The 18,301-nt window shown below is 46.3% G+C and overlaps 1 protein-coding gene across 9 annotated transcripts in view; it reads right to left on the reverse strand.

Moving 5' to 3' along the window:
• Positions 1 to 684: 684 nt before the first annotated feature.
• FAM222B (family with sequence similarity 222 member B) overlaps positions 685 to 18,301 on the reverse strand; it is an 83,821-nt gene continuing 66,204 nt past the window's right edge. For 7 of the 9 annotated variants that reach the window (XM_038548281.1, XM_038548276.1, XM_038548278.1 and 4 more), the window contains 2 exons: positions 12,558 to 12,679; positions 685 to 4,651 (listed from right to left, as the gene is read on the reverse strand). In XM_038548281.1, the coding sequence (XP_038404209.1) occupies positions 3,045 to 4,651; positions 12,558 to 12,639 (1,689 nt within the window). In that variant the 5' untranslated portion in view covers positions 12,640 to 12,679 and the 3' untranslated portion in view covers positions 685 to 3,044. Of the gene's footprint in view, positions 4,652 to 12,557; positions 12,680 to 15,190; positions 16,113 to 18,301 lie in introns of those variants that run through there. The other 2 variants (XM_038548280.1, XM_038548285.1) reach the window with 2 other exon arrangements.

Raw genomic sequence — 18,301 nt, forward strand, 5'->3', positions numbered from 1 at the left:
CTGCATCAAAATGTGGGCTGGACTCAAGCTCCTGTCCTAAGAGGCAAGACAGAGCTGGGCTCACCTTGTGGGTCAGCTCTATAGCTGTGTGACCTTAGGCAGACTCCAGGTATGTAACCCAGGTATGACCTTAGGCAGACTCCAGGTATGTAACCCAGGTAGAAGGCTTGTTTTTACTGGGATGGCCTAAGGAATAAAGGAGGTGAAGCCCTTCTCTAAAGCCCCCCCCCCCCCCGAGATGGGCGTGCCCAGAAGGGACTGTACTCTGAGGGGGCACTTTGCATGTTATAGATTACAGCACCTATGACCTCCAACTGTCAGAGGCCCTCAGAATTCCAAAGTGCTGGAGGAGAAGGGGAGGGAGGGACATTCAGTCTTCAGTTGGCTTATCAGCAAACCAGATAGATCCCTTTTTCAATGGTCCTTGGAGTGAGAGTGACAGCACACCCAGCCGGCAGGGCTGGGCAGCTGGCTGCAGTGACTACCCCATACTTTCCAACCACCACAGCACTTGCTCTGGGGTAACAGACTGGGAGGGCTCCTGAGTGGGACAAACACTACGTGGCTCCCCTCTTAAAAACGAGGACTGGCTTCCCTTCTAGAAATGAGACAGGTTAGAAACCATTACAAGAAAAATCACCTCACACATTCACAGCATTCAACGAATAGGACGAGATCAGAAGGTCAGTTTTTTCTTTTTACTGGTTTATAATAATCTTAAAAACCCCATCACACCCATAAACCACCACAGGTGAGAAGATGAGGGAGATGGAGAATGAATGCTACAGTATGTGGACAGCATAGGGAATCCAGGTATTCCCTAGGGGCAGTGTGGGATGGAGGCAGGGAGTGTGGACAGGAGGCCCTGGCTTGGACCCTTATTGCTGGTTGGGGACTGGCTGGCAGAGAAGGGAGAGGGGCTCAGGGTGAACTAGGAAACATCTCACACCAAAGGCAAGGGCAGTTGGGGGGGAAGTTAAACAGGGGAGGGGGGGGGGTCACAGTACATTTTCCATGCAGACTAGGGGTGGGAGTGAGAGCTTCAGAAATTTGCACCCCTACACAGGAAGAGATTTGAGGGTTTGAGGTTTTGATTTAAAGCTCCCAAGTTGGTGTCTGGTCCAATTTCCTAAGATGGCAGCTCACCTCTCAGGGAGAGGCATTGGAAAAAATTACGGCAAAAATACCTGGTTTGGAAATCAAGCAAGGGATAAGGGGAAACAGTGGTGCCCTTTCACTGTAACTCTGAGAAGCGAGACCCGGAAGGGGGCCCTGGGTGAGATGGCGGTCAATGCCTGGGCGGGCTGGGGGTGGGGGTGGGCTGCACCAGAAGCTGCAGGTGCCCCCTAAGGGCTCAGGGACAGGGAGGTACCAGTGTTCACAGACGGCAGGGACATCAGGAACAATAAATTAGGACTTCATGTTGCTATCATTTGGCATGACACAATCAGGCATTTTCTTTTTTTTTTCTCTTTTTAAATATAAGGCAACTTGCCAACACATAATTTAAAAACTGGTCTTCAGTCACATTGCTTCAGATCACTAGAGAATTTCTGGCTAAAGAACAGTGGATAGTATAGTAAACAAAACCCCAAATCTTAAATAAGAACATCAGCTAACATTCCCCAGAGACAAGAGGAAAGGTAAGGGCTTATTTGGTTTAAAAAGGAAAAGAAAAAAAAAAAAAAAAAGACCCCAACTATGTATCTTTAACAGAAGGGTGCAAAAAATTACAAAATGATCTAAATTTAAAGTTACAGAAAAGTTTAAATTTCTAGCCAACTATTTGTCACTTGGGAGTGAGACACATCGAGCATGGGGTGAAGGATGGGCAAGGGCGGGAGGGGCTGTTTTCCATGTAGACCCACCTCCAGCTGTTAGAACCATGCTCATTTGGTAAAGGAAGAATTCAAAGAGCTTAAGGCTTTGTGTTTTTTTTTTTTTTCTTTCTTTCTTTCTTCATTAAACTGGGGCTGCAATAGGAGGTGACTAGAGGGTGAATGTACCTGTGGGGCCGCTCACACAACGCTACTCAAACCCACACTACATTCATACAGAAACAGGACATTTAAAACTTACAGTGTAGAGCAATATTCTTAGCCAGTGTAGAGAGAACCAAATGCATTTTTTTTTTTTTTTTGGTGTTTTTAATTCCAAACCCCAATGTGATCATCCTTCACCTACCTAGTTCCATAAGATCCTGTTTTGTTTTGCTTAGGTTTTGGAGGGGCGTAAGGGATGGGAGCAGCAAGTGAGTTAGGAGAGTGACACCAGTGACAAAGGGATCTTGGGTCACAAAGGATCTTGGGTTGGCTGAATGCTCACTACCTTACTACCTTTCTCTAGGGCTGGAAGGGGCCGGGGGAGGGTGGGTGTCAGGAACTAAGACCAACACAAGGATCTTTTCCCCACGTCTCAAGGCTATGGCCAAGTACCTGCAGGGTGCCCTTGAGGAGTAGCAAGAACAAGCGCAGTGGCTCTGGAATCCATGTAGATGTAAAACAAAGCCCTGAGGAATGGAGGGGGGTGGGGGGAGGTGAAGACTGGGTGAGTTTGATTTGAGATCTTTGGGTGAACAAGGAATTTGCTTCCAGAGCACTTGGGAAGTCTGGCTTCTTAGTCCCAAAGAGACAGACAGGGAGAGGCCTAGCTTAAGGGTCTGGGCACCTACAGCTGCCTCACCCAGGGCCCTTACCTTACCCACACCTCAGTCCTGAGGGGAACAGGCAGAGGTGCAAGAAGACAGGAGGTGGCTGGCGGGAAACAGCCAAGGTAAAGGGATTGATTGGCAGCAGAGAGAAAAGCCTGGAGTTGGGGTTAGGGCCTAACATAAACCCAGAAGTTACTGGGGATGGTGGAGGGGAGGATGAGGGCACAGGGCATCCCCTGGTGTCCTCAATTAGATCCCACCAAATTCCCTTAGACATCTAAGAATGATCACATTGGAGGAGCGAAAAATTTGAAACTATCCAATGACTCCAAAGTAAGTCTAAACCTAGGAGGGTGATGTATGATGTGTAGCTTGTGGAGGGCAGCAGGGCTACCTATCTATACCCAGGGTGCTGAATATGAAGATTTCGACTATCTGTGGGATCAGGAGCTCGGTTGCCAGGGGCTCGGTGGGCCTTGCTCAGCATGGCCAGGCTCTGTTCTCGAAAGCAGGCCTGCTGGAAATCCCCACTTAGGTAATCCACTGTTTGCATCAAGCTGTTCTGGCTTGCCACTGGACCACCCCCAGTCCCTGCTCGGTAGTGGGCCCCAGCAGCCGTCCCACAGTCAAGGGGTGCACCCGTGGGCTGCCCACCATGGAACGGCATGGCGAGGTCCTGAGACCCCGAGCTGTCGCTATTGGGAGTGGGCAGAATGTTGTTCCACAGGGGTTGGAAGTAGTGACCATTGGGGTAGGCCAGTGGGGCTGCCAGGCCGTTGACGGGCGGGGATGGGGTTGGCTTCTCCAGGGGTGGCTTCAGATGGAAGGACTGTGCCAGGCAGAGTTCCTGCGGGTAGGCAGGGGCCTTGCCCACAAAGCCAGGCCCTGCCAACTCGCGTCCTGCTGCATGCTTGCCTGTCAGGCCAGGGGCCGGCGTCCCACCAGCCTCACTGCACATCTGCTGTAGGTGAGCCAGCTGGTGCTGGTTCCAGGCGACTGGCTTGAGGTCGCTAGGGTAGCCAGTGGGGGCTCGAGAGATGCCTGTGGGCAGGTTGACAGGGCCTGCGGCAGGCAGTGCGGCTGTGGCCGCATGGGTGTGCTCCATGGGATTGACCACACATGAAGGCATTGGCGTGGGGACGCTGTGGGTCGACACCCGGGTGCTTGCATTGATGAGCAGACTGCGACTAATGGGGCTGGGATTGGCGATCTGGCCCTCACACACTGAGGTAGTGCTGATGCCTGCCCTCGTCTGGCAAAACTGGTTGATCTGGTGCACGATGCTGCTCAGGTCCGGGGGCTGGCTGTGCTGCAGGGTGGCCGCCATTGAAAGGGGGATAGTTGAGGTAGACACGGTCACATTCGGGGGGGCATCTGAGTCTGGCATCTTCCGACCTCCATGCAGCAAGGGATTGGGGGGGTGCTGGAGACCCTGGTGAGACAGGGCTGGAGGGTGGACCAGGCCCTGGGTTTGGGCCATGGGCTGAGGGTGGCCCAGGCCCTGAGGCTGCTGGAGGCTCTGAGGGTGGGACAGCGCCTGGGGTGGCGGGATACCCTGAGGGTGCTGCAGCGTCTGGGGAGGGGCATGGGCCAGGGTCTGTGCATGCTGCAGGGCCTGCTGGCGGGCCAGAGCCTGGGCCTGGGGGTGGGCTAAAGTGCTGGGTGCCACAGTAGCATAGGGCGCCACTGGGGGGTTCATGATGGCCTCAGGGAGCAATCGGGCTCGGGTGCCGTCAAAGTCCTTGAGTATGCTTTTGGCTGGCACTTTGACAATGGCAAGCAGGCCTGCCTTGGTGGCAGCCTGAGTCGGGTAGGGGCTGTAGCGCTGGGCTGATGTGTCGAGGCCGTTCACAGTACGACGAACGTGTTTCCGCTGGGGAACCTTCACACTGTTGGGGAAGATTTTTATAGTCAGTGGGTTGTTTGCGACCTTCTTAGCATACGCGTCCAATTCGGCTGGGGTAGGATAGTGAGCAGCTCTCATTTTCTGTGTAGTGTCCCCTAGAGAGAGAGAAGGGTAAGGAGAGCAAAGAAGGAGAGGGAGCTCATGAGTGCCAAGCCAACCAGCCCTTCTAGATTCCCCTTTTGAGGGCGTTAGGTGGAGCAGGGGATAAAGAAGTTCTAGTCTTCATCTTAGACCCAGTCTTACTGAGCCCCTATGGTAATGAGCACTGCTAATGTTTAGTCAGTACTTGTAACTGGGCAGGCCTGGTGCTGAGTGACAGGCTATCTCAATGAATCCTCACTCCTGCTTTAGAAGGCAGCTACTATCAAGGATTCTCATTTATAAATGAGGCCACCAAAGATCAGATCAACAGAGGAACTTTCAAAGTCCTGGATTCTGGAGAGCCAGACCTGGCCAATTCTCACAAAGGTTAATTGAGGGTTGGTTCCCGTATATGGTACTCTCTCCAAGTCCCTACCAGCCCATGCTGGCCTTGGGGGGTGAAGGTTCTACACAGAGCTGCTTGTCAGGGCCCTCTGTGGCCACTCAACTCAGTCCCTTCCCCATGACATCGAGCTAAAGAGGGCACCCAGAGTGGCACCTCTTCAGCCTGTGGCAGCCAGGGAGGAAGCAGCTTTCCCTTGTGCCCTGGCAGCTAGGGCACCATACCCACTGGGTGGGCATCCTGGCACAGCAAACAGGATGCTTCTTTCTCAGGAGCAGAGGAATAAGCTGCCAACATCCCTTCCCTAAGCCTTATGTCGCAAGTTCACTTTTGTTTACAGCTTACTCTTTGCCTGATTGGGTGAAGATCAAAAGGCTTTATTTCCTTGTGTGTGTGTGGGGGTGACAATAATGACAGGGCAGCAGGGAGGGAGCTGAGAAGAAAGGATTCAGAGAATCTTAAAGTTCTGAGAGCCAAAAATAGTCTGTATTTGGCCCTTGTCAGCTGTCACTTTCCAAAATGAAAGAGGAAAAACCTGCCTTCCTTTGGAGACTGCGGAAATACCCACTCAATGTGCCTCATTAATGTTAACAGTCTCTCTGTTCCCATCTCCAGTGGCCACCCATCAGGGGGCTCGGGCGGATGTCAGACTTCTAGTCAAAAAGGAAAAGGCTCTGAGAACAAGAGCTCTTTAAGGATGCCAGGCTCCTGCAAAAGGTCTCAGCTCTCTTCTCCCTTTCTGAGGTAGGGGTCTCTTAAGTATACACAGAGGGAGCTTAGTAAAAGTTTGCTGATCAAGTCCACAGACTGCCCCAGCAGAAGGAAAGGGCCTGGCCGGGAGCCTAGGCTCAAGTAGCTAACTCCCGCCCTATTTCTCCCCCTTGCAGAAGGCAGCCAGGACACAGCATGACTAAGCTGACCGAATACTCAGCTGGTGGCCTCAGCTGCCTTGGCCCAAGAAGATCCCATTCAGTCACATCACTGGGCATCAAATGAAAGGGAAGGGGCTCAAGGAGTGTGCAAGAAGGAAGAGGGCACAGTTGCCTTCATTGAGTGGCGTGGCTGGTTAGCCTGGCAGCAACTGCTTAGAAAATGCTGCTTTCAGAGGCATGAAAAGAGAAATCAACTCCACAAGGCACAGAGAGATTTGGTCCCATGCTCACCAAGGCAGAACTAAGCAAAAGAGTACAGGAAAGAGTTGGGCTTTCAGGGGCACAATACCTCAGTGCAGTAGGGCACTCCCACGTGTTTGAGGTCTGCTTTATTCACTGCATACAGAACAGATGCTCTGTCCATAAATGAAATGTTTGTAAGATGACCAATTTGAAGAAGGTCTTAAAAGGATGAATGTGACAGTGACAGTTGAGGCCAGGAAGGGAGAGGGAGGCAAAAGACGCCCAGAAACCTTCTATCCATTAGGTAGCAGTAGCTGGTGAGCAGAATCAAAGCCCTGAGAGAAGAGTCTGTGTTCTGCTGCTTCTTATAAGCCACTGACCCTCAATGGGCATCAGTCTCCATAGAGTGGGGCCAGTTTCTGACCCTCACTACATTCTCCTAGATAAGAAAATACCAAAAAATCTGGGATCACTAATAGTCCAAGGCAGCAGCATTCCATTAGAAGCTGCCCACATCAGCCACTGTACGTTAGGTGTCTGACCGGCCAAAATCACGTGACACTCCTAGCACAGCGCCTTAACCAGAGCAGACATGTAGTGGACTCAGCAAGTGCCGTCAGTATAAGTTCTATTCTGCCCAGACACCTTGGGCTCAGCTGAGTCATGGCAGTCCAAAGCCGCTGGATTTTAGTTCAGACAGGTAATACAGGCCTGCCCCTGGGCCTTCCTCAGTGTTGGTGGGCTTCTCTCCTTGCAGGCCAGGTAAGACAGGGTGGTACAGTGGCCTGCTGACCAACAGAATCCTTTGTTCCAAGTCAGTACCAAGTCTCAGGGTGTCCCCACCGCCCCCACTGGAAGGTAGCTTGGCTTGATTCAGGAGTATGGAATGGGACACTTACACCAATTAGTTCTTTTTGTCCTGCTTCTGCAGATGTTGACAGTGGTGGTTAGAGCAGTCAAATAAAGGAATCAGAATCACAAGGAAGTAAGGCTAGGAAGGGTGGATATAGGCTATAGTATGTTTAAGAATCTCAAGGATGAGATGAGTATATTGGACAAAAAAGAGACTACATTCTTGGAATCCAGTACCACCCACCTCACGTACAAGACATAAGCCCAGCCCTTAAAAAAAAAACAAAAAAAAAAACCCAAGCTTTCTTTACACTTTATCTTACTCCCACACAGGCACCCTGGAAGCTTTCTTCTATAACATCTTCCCTTAAGTATACAGCTAACACAGATACCACAGCTTTGTAAGCAACTTATTTATTTTTATTATTTTTTAAAGTAAGCTATATGCCCAACATGTGGCTCAAACTCACAACCCTGAGATCAAGAGTCATATGCTCTACAGACTGATTCAGCCAGGTTCCCCCATAACCAGCTTATTTAAATACCTGGTACCAAAGATATCACTGATCAGGACATAAGGCAGTGTACAGAATAGGGAATCTGTGGGGGCGCTTAGGTAGCTCAAGTCATTTAAGCAACTGACTCTTCATTTCGGCTCAGGTCATGATCTCAGGGTAGTAAGACTGAGAGGTAGTAAGGCTCCACACTTAGCACGGAGTCAGCTTGAGATTCCCTCTCCCTCTGCCCCTCCCTAGCTCATGTATGCATCTGTGCACTCTCTTTCAAGTAAATAAATAAAATCTTAAAAAAAAAAAAAAAGAGAGAGAGATTAGGGCATCTATGGCTAGAACAAAGTTAGAGAGATCCAGATTCAAATACTAGCTTTATTACCTACTATTGAGGGTCTCAGTCATTCTTCATATACATAGGGATGATACCTGCTTGTTGTACCTCACAGAATTTTTAAAAAAGATTTTACGTATTTATTTTATTAATATTTTATTTACTTATTAATGAGAAACACACACAGAGAGGCAGAGGCAGATGCAGAGGGAGAAGCAGGCTCCACGCAGGGAGCCCGATGTGGGATTCGATCCCAGATCCTGGGATCACGCCTTGAGCAGAAGGCAAACGCCCAACAACTGAGCCACCCAACCACTGAGCCACCCAGACACCCCTTTATTTTATTTGTGTGTGTGTGTGTGTGTGTGTGTGTGAGAGAGAGAGAGAGAGAGAGAGAGAGAGAGAGAGAGAGAGAGAGAGAGAATGCACGGACAGGAGGGGCAGAGGGAAAGGGAATTCCAAGCAGGAGTGGGAGGCAGGGCTGGATCTCACGACCCTGAGATCATGACCTGAGCTGAAACCAAGAGTCAAATACTTAACCAATTGAGCCCTCTACCTCACAGAATTACTAAGATCAAGAGATTCACTGAATAGGAAAAGCTCTGTAAACAGGAACCTTAACTATCAGAAGTTATTATTCAAGGATAGCAGGTTTGGTGGAGTCTACACACAGGGAAAAGTAACCTGACCAAGAAATCCCCCTGGATTTGAGTCTGGGAGTTAAATGTAGCAGAAAGCAGTGTTATCTATTGCAGGGACTACAGGAAGCAGCAGCGGGGTAGGGGTGTGAGGGGGAGAATCTCCCTGAATCCCATCTTCCTCACAGGGGCCTCCCTGTTTATCTTTCTATTTTGAAGGTCAGAAGACACAAGTATCATATGCAGCAGGAAACTATCAATAGGTGGAGAGGCACAGGCAGTGTTTCAAACACCAGCTTTGGAGTCTGACCCAAGAGTAAGTTCTAGCCTAGTCACTGAACAGTAATGTGACATTCAAAAGAAAGATAAGAGTTTCTCATATGGGATCATTGAGGAATGAATGAGAACATAGATAAATATACTTAAAATAGTGCCTGGCACACAATAAGCAATCAACAATTATTAGCTAGTATTTCTGAAATTTCTATGGGTTTATCCAGAGGGCTAATTCACCATTTCCAGGCCCTTCCACCAGGGGGCAGATAGGCATAGAAAGTAATAGCAAACCTGGGTAATTTTGACCTTTGTCTCAGAGATGATTTGAGGACGTGCCTGGGTGGCTCAGTTGGTTAAGCATCTGCCTTTGCCTTGGGTCCTGATCTCAGGGTCCTGGGATCAAGCCTCTCATGAGGCTCTCTGCTCAGTGGGGAGTCTGCTTCTCCCTCTCACACTCCCCTCTGTGCTCTGTCTCAAATAAATGAATAAAATCTTTAAAAAAAAAAAAAAAATTTTTTTAAAGGATGATTTGAGGACCAACGACGTTTGATCATTTCAGCCACTCACCTAGCAATATTTATTGAGCCACTACAATATACCTGATGGTGAGCTGGAGAAGTAGGAGTAGAGGCTTGGGGTAAATGCAGAAAAAAAATATTCAAAAAAACAATTTTCTAGGGAATTGGGAAAAGATAGGTCAGTGGAAGTTTTCCCAAGTAAAGTTCCAAAACTGCTGAGAACTCTCAAAGCAAGTGACATCATGGAATATACAATCTAGAAAAGCTCTAGGAGGGCATCCACCTAACCCCAACTATGGTCCCCTAGCAAGTGCAGGACCCACCAAAGCCAAGATGTTCCTTAATCCAGACTGCCCCACAGCAAATGACACATCTAGGATGGGAAATGCATTACATCCTCCTACACACAAAGAAAAGAAGAGGAGATGAGAAATGCTAGGGTCAGAAGGGATCGATCCTATGATTCTGTACCTGTGGTGGGTTAGGCCTGGAGAAAGCAATTAACCAGGTGACTTAGAGTGCGGGCCAAGATGCCACACATCCTATCTCTTGACCCCTGATCCATCTCTCTTGCCTTGAACTCTTACAATACAAAGCACAATAATCTATAAACATCTGTACCCCATCCCCACCCTACCAGACACCAAGTTCTGTTTCTAACAACTCATAAGACCCTCCTGAGGATGAGGGGCAGAGAAAGGCTGAAGAGCAGAGTCCAAAAACTGGTTTAAAGCTCTCTGTAGCTGAGAGGTCTCGGCTCTGAGCAGGGCCTTGGTGCTGGTTCCCAAAGGAGAGAGTTTAAGCTCCACCTCATCCTGAATGTTTTATGCTAATAATAATAAGTGACATGGCAGAATTTTTTTTCTTAAACATTTTGGGAGAGGTGAGAAGAGAGCAAGTAGGCTTAAAGTACCATCAAGTTTTCTTCTCTGCAAAGGCTTCGGTATATTTAAGGATAGAAACTAAATGAGACAAAGGGATTCCATTACACTATCCCTGAATCCAAGGAAGAAGGTTATCTCAATTCTTGAATAAAATTTGAAGACAGTGGTTGGCAGAGGCTACTTTGAGACTGCTTTGGGGAGAAAGGGAGTGGAGATCCAAAATCAGCACCAAAGATAAAGCTGCCAATTTGCTCTTCCTTCCAAATGGGTTACCCATGATATCCCATCCCTGGGTAAAGCTGTTTGAGTACATTAAGAAACTTAGAAGAAGGGATCCCTGGGTGGCGCAGCGGTTAAGCGTCTGCCTTTGGCCCAGGACGCGATCCTGGAGACCCGGGATCGAATCCCACATCAGGCTCTCGGTGCATGGAGCCTGCTTCTCCCTCTGCCTATGTCTCTGCCTCTCTCTTTCTCTCTGTGACTATCATAAATAATAATAAAAAAAAATTAAAAAAAAAAAAAAAAAGAAACTTAGAAGAAAGTCAATGGGCTTTTCTGTCATGCTTTAAGTATACTCCCTTCTCTAGTTATATCCCTGGAACCCCAGAACCAGTCAAAATGCAGTTAGCATTCAGATTTCAGTGGCCAGAGAGCACGTACAACTTTATTACCCAAAAAAACAAAACAAAACAAAACAAAAAATTTTATTACCCAATCATCATTTATTAAGAGAAAGACTGGAGAAAAAGCTGGTACAGCATAGCATAGCTTGCCTATTGGGTGAAGCAGCTACACAAGGAAGACTGTTGCTTTCAGCTCTGACATTGAGTTGGATTCATTGGCTAAATTCCAGAACTAGCCAGGCTCCGAGTCTTACTCTCCTTCAAAGAAAGGAAGTCAAGAGGCTAGACAATTTTTAACTTCTTTTTTTTTTTTTTTTTTTTAATTTTTAACTTCTGAAGATGATCTCACATAGCAGGACATAACAGGGGTCAGCAAACTACAGCCTATGGGCCAAAATACAGCTGCTGTATTTTTGTAAAAAGTTTTATCAGAACACAGCCATACTCGTTTGTTTACATGTAGTCTATAGCTGCCTTTGCCCTATAACAGCAGCTCTGAGTAGACGCAAGAGGGGCCATCTGGCCCACAAAGCCTAAAATATTTGCTATCTGGCCTTTTATGGAAGAAGTTTACCAGCTTCTGTCATAAAGGATTTGGGTAAGGTGCTAAGGCACCTTTTCTATTAAAGGGTAAAGCCTAGATGCCTCAGTGACTTCCCCCTTTGCTCTGAAAGGTCTATCCCAAATTGAGGGCCATTTTTATACTTAAAGAAACTGTACATGGTAATGAACTAGGAATAGAATCTTTTCCTTGCACATCCTTGTAGTGCAGGGATAGAAGCCAGGAATCTGGGAAAACATGAGGTATAAAGCCCCAATTCCAGCCAATTTAAGATAAGAATCTGGGGCTTCTGGCTGGCTCAGTCAGTAGAGCATGCAACTCTTGATCTCAGGGTCATGAGTCCAAGCCCCATGTTGGGCGTAGAGTTTACTATTAAAAAAAGGGGGGGGGGAGAAATCTAATAGTTTTCAAAAGTTCAATCTTGTAGGCAAGTTTATTAGCAGGAATATACCCAGAGAGCCCGAGAAAGGTAGCTCCCTATCACTTCCAGAGGTTAGAGCTTCTTTACTTGTGAACTGAGGTCACTGGTTTGGCAGAGAGAAGAGCCAAAGAGAACTATTTCCATGGTAGAGAATGCTCAGAGTGTCCAAAACAACAGAAAAGGGTAAATAGGTTGTTTCAGAGATACAGTAAGTAATCAAGAGTGTGAGTTTTCATTCAATCCCTCATGGGGGTTCAAGCTGAAACATCTTTTTTTTTTTTTTTTAAAGTCTTATTTATTTATTCATAAGAGACACACAGAGAGAAAGAGACAGGCAGAGACACAGGCAGAGGGAAAAGCAGGATTCATGCAGGGAGCCTGATGCGCAACTTGATCCCAGGACTCCAGGATCATGCCCTGCGCTGAAGGCAGGCACTAAACCACTAAGCCACCCATGGATCCCCACCAAAACATCTTTTTGAAGGGTGACATACATATCCTGTAAAACTCCTTATAGTTTTGTTGCTCAACATACAGCTATCAGCACAATTATAATTAAAATGATACACCCTGAGGAATTCTAGTATTTTAAGAAGATCTCTCTGATCAGCAAAGTGTCCACACTGCTGATAAGTCTGGCAGCTGCTTTCTTGCTGTCTTTGCTGAAGAATAGCTTAGAGGTACCAAAGTTCAGAGTCAACATGCCCCTGATGTGCCTCCGTATTACACCCAAATGTAGGGACAAAATAAAGATCACATCCGTCCCTGGGATCCAGATTACTTACATTTCTGAAGTCCAGTGTTCATCTGCGTGTGAGAAAGAAGCTGAAAGGACAGGTCACCTGGCCCTGGTAGACAGGCTAGCATGGCAGACTGGCATCAACACAACATGGGGCAGTCACTCACACTGCAATGAATAAGAAAACAAGGTTATGGAATACAAGGCAATTCACTCAAGGAAGATACCAGGGACATCAGATATGAGCAGCAGTGGCCAAGTTTAAATAGACAAACAATTTAATTAGCAGCATGTTGGCTGAAAATACACCTATGTCTTTATCTGTAGCACCAATTTGCTCCCAACTATTACTATGGCCAAAATGGTGTTTCAGGGCAGCCTGGGTGGCTCAGCGGTTTAGCGCTGCCTTCAGCCCAGGGCCTGATCCTGGAGACCCGGGATCGAGTCCCACGTCGGGCTCCCTCCATGGAGCCTGCTTCTCCCTCTGCCTGTGTCTCTCTCTCTGTGTGTCTCTCATCAGTGAATAAATAAAATCATTAAAAAAATAAATAAAAAATAATAAAATAAAATAAAATAAAATAAAATAAAATAAAATAATAAAATAAAATAAAATAAAATAAAATAAAATAAAATAAAATAAAATAAAATAAAATAAAATAAAATAAAATAAAATAAAATAAAATAGGGATCCCTGGGTGGCGCAGCGGTTTGGCGCCTGCCTTTGGCCCAGGGCGCGATCCTGGAGACCCGGGATCGAATCCCACGTCGGGCTCCCAGTGCATGGAGCCTGCTTCTCCCTCTGCCTGTGTCTCTGCCTCTCTCTCTCTCTCTCTCTCTCTCTGTATGACTATCATAGATAAATAAAAAAATTAAAAAAATAAATAAAATAAAATAAAATTAAATTAAATTAAAATAAAATAAAATGGTGTTACAGTCAGCACAGATGCATGGGTGGAGAGAAAATAAAAACTGGAAATACCTATCCACACAAGTAACTGGAAAATAAGGTACTTATCTTTTATGCTCACAAGCGGTGGATACACTTTTAGCATGTGCATTTCCTATAGATGGCCTCTCCATACTGCTTTTGGGCAGGGCCACAGGGTTGCCAGATACATGGCATACTAGCTCTCATCTGTGCCCCAGCTAAGGCAGGAGCAGAAAGGCTAGGGCAGATTCTAGCTGAGGTGAAGGGAAAAATTATTTTTCCCTGAAAATAGAACAGGGTTCTTGAGGAGAGCCGGCCTTCACAGGACCTGGCTCAGTCTATTTACAGACCTGGTTGGGGCAGGGGCAGTCAGACATTTCCAAAAGCAGTACAGTGTATGAGCGGCAAAGGCACCCAAAGTCCAACTTGTGATGGCAGTAATCTGAGCTCACTTTTAGAAGGAAGAAGGAGCAAAGCATCCTAGGAGACGCAATTAACTACTGTTAAATCAAATTCCATTTCTAAGTTTCTGGGATTTACCTTTCCTATTGCCTATCACACAATTAGACCCCCTAGACCCTAGAAAAAAGAAAAGAAAAAAAAAAAAAAAGCATTGTTCCCAGAATAAATCAAGGAGGTAGAAGGCTACCAGCAGCCCTCCGTAGGTAGGTAATCCTGACATTATGTCAAGATGGCCTGGTTTCCTCAGTGATGTCTACCAACAAGAATTGCCCAAGAAAGCAGATCTGATGTGGCCTTCTGTAGGGAAGAGCAAGCAATGTGAGTTTCCTGTGTACCAAGGACCAAGCTTTTCTCAAACAAGTATAATGCACTATAAAATACATGAATTCCTTTCCTTTATTGCAAAACCCAGAAATCAAGGTGGCATGTTTTTTTTTTTTTTTTTTTCAAGGTGGCATGTTAAGGCTCTAATCCCAACAAAAGAGGAGTGGGAAAAGAGCTCAAGTATAAACAAAGACCACAAATCCTCTTTCTTTCTCTTTGAGGGCCCTCTGTATGTGAAACTACCTTGTCCTGATGAGTATCAAAGAGCTCCAGCTTGCAAGGCCAGGTAGCTGAAAAGACAGTTTGTAAAAGAAGCTGCTCAAACTGTGTCTAAGATAGCAAATGCAGAAAGAACTGAAGATTGAATGCCTCAGTGAGAACAGAGCTGCCCAAAAGTTTGGGCATAGATTCTGCTTTTTCAGGTCTCCGGTGGGTGGGATAACAGAATGTACCCAGCGCACCAACTGCAGTGCCTCAAGAAATAAAAAGGCTTCTGTTGGGGTCAAGTGAGTGAGGTACTGCTTACAATCCCTTCCCCTGTGAAAGCTGTTCTTTATTTAATAACCTCTCCCTACGCTCCTAATATAGGAGAGGGCAAAATCCCAGGAACAGAAGGGAATTATTGGATACTGGAGCCTAATGTTGTTAAAAGGACTACATGAGGGGCATCGGTGAGGTTTTCTTAATTAGGTCTCCCAACCCTGCTTGGAGATGGGTAATAATTTCACTTGTCATATCATCATCTCTAGCCTGGATTACTACAATAGTCTTCTAAATGGTTTCTCTGTTCCACTCTTGTTATCACCAGTCTACTCCCTACACAGCAGCCAGAGTAATTTACTTTTTAAATTAGAAATCATATCAACTCAAAAATCTCCAATGATTCCCCATTTCACTTTGAATACAATACAAAAATCCTAACAGGTCCACAAGGCCTACCATGACCTGTTACTACTATTTCCAACCTTTCTGCCCCTCCTGCTGATTCTACTTCCAGCCACAGTGGTCTCCTTATAGCTCCTCCGAAGAGCCAACCACACTTCACCTCCATGCCTTGTACTTCATCTGGACAGCAGCGATGCTGTAAAGATAGAGAGGTTCAGAGAACACATTCCCTAAGCTGTCTTCCAGATATACTCTTTCCCTGTACTTTTTGGAAGAAACCAATCTATGCATGATCACTGCAATCTCCGGTGTATCTATTAAATCTTGCTGCCTACAACCAGGAGGAGATGAGTGTGGGGGGCTGTGGATCCTATAACATATTTGACCATAACATACCACCCCTCAAATCACAACTGTGGATTTCAATCGGAAGAAGATGAGACAATTAAAACAGCTAAACTGTGGCAGACACAGTAATGGATTTATTAATAGCAAACAAAGGAGCAAGAATAATAGGTGAATTCTGTAAGACTGCAGAAAGTCGGGGTGCCTGGCTGGCTTAGTCAGTAAAGCATGCAGCTCTTTATCTTGGGGCTGTGAGTTCAGGCCCCATATTGGGTGTAGAGTTTACAACAACAACAACAACAGACTCCGGAAAGTCAATTTTTAGTTTAGGCAGGAGAGGGTGATTGAGGAAGAAAGATACCAGAGCTTGGTGCCCTCCGTGATGATGTCCCCAACAAGAACCACCCAGAAAGTTTAGAAAACTCATCATCTAGGCTACTATTAAGAGTACAGCCTCCAATTTGTGACCCTTTCTTTAAGAGTTTAGGATCTATCTCTGCCTTCCTTTCCAAAAAACTGTCCTCTGTACTTAAGGAAGACTTCAAGCCCCTCGAACAGTCTCAACTGAAGTTGAGAATCAGATTCTGAAGGAAAAAAAAAAAAGGAATCAGATTCTGGGGGCAGCCCCGGTGGCCCAGTGGTTTGGCGCTGCCTTCAGCCCAGGGCGTGATTCTGGAGACTTTGGATTGAGTCCCACGTTGGGCTCCCTGCATGGAGCCTGCTTCTCCCTCTGCCTGTGTCTCTGCCTCTCTCTCTGTCTGTCATAAATAAAAAAATCTAAAAAAAAAAAAAAAAAAGAATCAGATTCTGGGGCAGCCTGGGGGGTTCAGCAGTTTAGTGTCGCATTCAGTCCAGGGTGTGATCCTGGAGACCCGGGATGGATTCCCACGTTAGGTTTCCTGCTTGGAGCCTGCTTCTCCTTCTGCCCATGTTTCTGCCTCTCTCTCTCTCTGTGTCTCTCATGAATAAATAAAATCTTAAAAAAAAAAAAAAAAAAAAAAAAGAATCAGATTCTGCAAGGTCAGGAAAGGCAGGGAATATGGCAAGGTTTGTAATGAAACAGGAAGGAAGTAACTGGGCAGAATAAAGAACTCCTCTGGAGGCCTGGTAACTGAGCATAGGCCTTTTATTTAAAAACCTCAAACCAGGGAATCCCTGGGTGGCTCAGTGATTTAGCACCCGCCTTCGCCCCAGGGTGTGATCCTGGAGTTCTGGGAGCAACTCTGACCACAGGCTCCCTGCGGGGAGCCTGCTTCTCCCTCTGCCTTGTGTCTCTGCCTCTCTCTCTCTGTGTCTCTCATGAATATATAAAATCTTTAAAAAAATAAAATAAAAACCTCAAACCAGGGGTGCCTGGTTGGGTTAAGCATCCAACTCTTAATTTCGGCCCAGGTCATGATCTCAGGATCCTGGGATGGAGCCCTGGGTCAGGCTCCACACTTAGCGGGGAGTCTGCTTAAAGGACTCTCTCTCTCCCTCTGGCCCTCCATCCACTTACACAATATTTCCCTCTCTTTTTTTTTTTTTTTAATTTTTATTTATTTATGATAGTCACAGAGAGAGAGAGAGAGAGGCAGAGACACAGGCAGAAGGAGAAGCAGGCTCCATGCACCGGGAGCCCGATGTGGGATTCGATCCCGGGTCTCCAGGATCGCGCCCTAGGCCGAAGGCAGGCGCCAAACCGCTGCGCCACCTAGGGATCCCAATATTTCCCTCTCTAAAAATAAGGAAATAAATCTTAAAACAACAACTTCAAACCACCCACACATTTTGATTACCACCTGGGTTTTTCTAAAAAGCAAATTCCATATATATAATTTTACAGTTGATACTTCCAGAAGCACAAGTAGATCCAGAAATCAACACTAGCATTACCTTCTAAAGGGACATCAAAATTCAAGTCCTGACTTCAAAACAGAATCAAGTAGTAATCTAGAGCTCAGGCCAAGTGAGCTCTCAGCCAGCTTTCCTGCTGCCAGCTGGTCTACTCCCTAAGCAGGGGGACTATATCACAGTAAATTCAGAACGAAGGTGTTCAAACTCTACTAGGGTATCAGCACCAGTGCAAGCACTTCAGACTACCTCTAATTAAGAAACAAAACCCTTGTGCCCACTGGGAAAATTCAAAAGTACTTCCATCTGTTCCCCTCCATGTCCCTCTCCCCAATCCCTGTCAGAAGACTCCCAGAGGTTATATAGTGTTGTGCTGTCACATTCTGCTTTCCTGGGCGCATCTGATAAAGGACTAGCTCTGTGACTGTAAGAAAACCCCAGTTGTGTTTGTGCTGACTGTCCCTGCTTATGCTTAAGATCACTGAAAGGTAGAGAGAAAATCAAGTGATAGAGATTTATTACACTTGAGTGGCTCAATGGTTGACCATCTGCCTTCAGCTCAGGGTGTGGTTGCAGGGTCCTGGGATGGAGTCCTGCATCGTGCTCCCCATAGGGAGCCTGCTTCTTCCTCTGCCTATGTCTCTGCTTTTCTCTTTCTCTCTGTCTCTCTCATGAATAAATAAATTAAATCTTAAAAAAAAAAAAAAAAGATTTATTTTTACTCAGGGTTCTGGGGTAAGGTGAAGTAAGTCTAGAGCCATCACTTCCAGCCCAGTTTCACCACCCACAATCCACTGCCTCCCACTACATTTCTTTGCCAATTCCCTCTCTTGCTTTCCCTTCCCTGCCTGCAACCTCTACCTTCAAAAATATCTCCTCAAAAAAAAAAAAAAAAAAAAAAGGTTGACTGGCCAAGTTTCTGATTCATGCTGTGGTTAAAAATTTTTAATTTGTCATTTGTGGTCTTTAATTAAAAACTGAAATTGACACCACTGCCATCTCTGTGACCACAG

The sequence above is a fragment of the Canis lupus genome, chromosome 9 (assembly GCF_011100685.1).
Source record: "Canis lupus familiaris isolate Mischka breed German Shepherd chromosome 9, alternate assembly UU_Cfam_GSD_1.0, whole genome shotgun sequence".
NCBI lineage: Eukaryota > Metazoa > Chordata > Mammalia > Carnivora > Canidae > Canis > Canis lupus.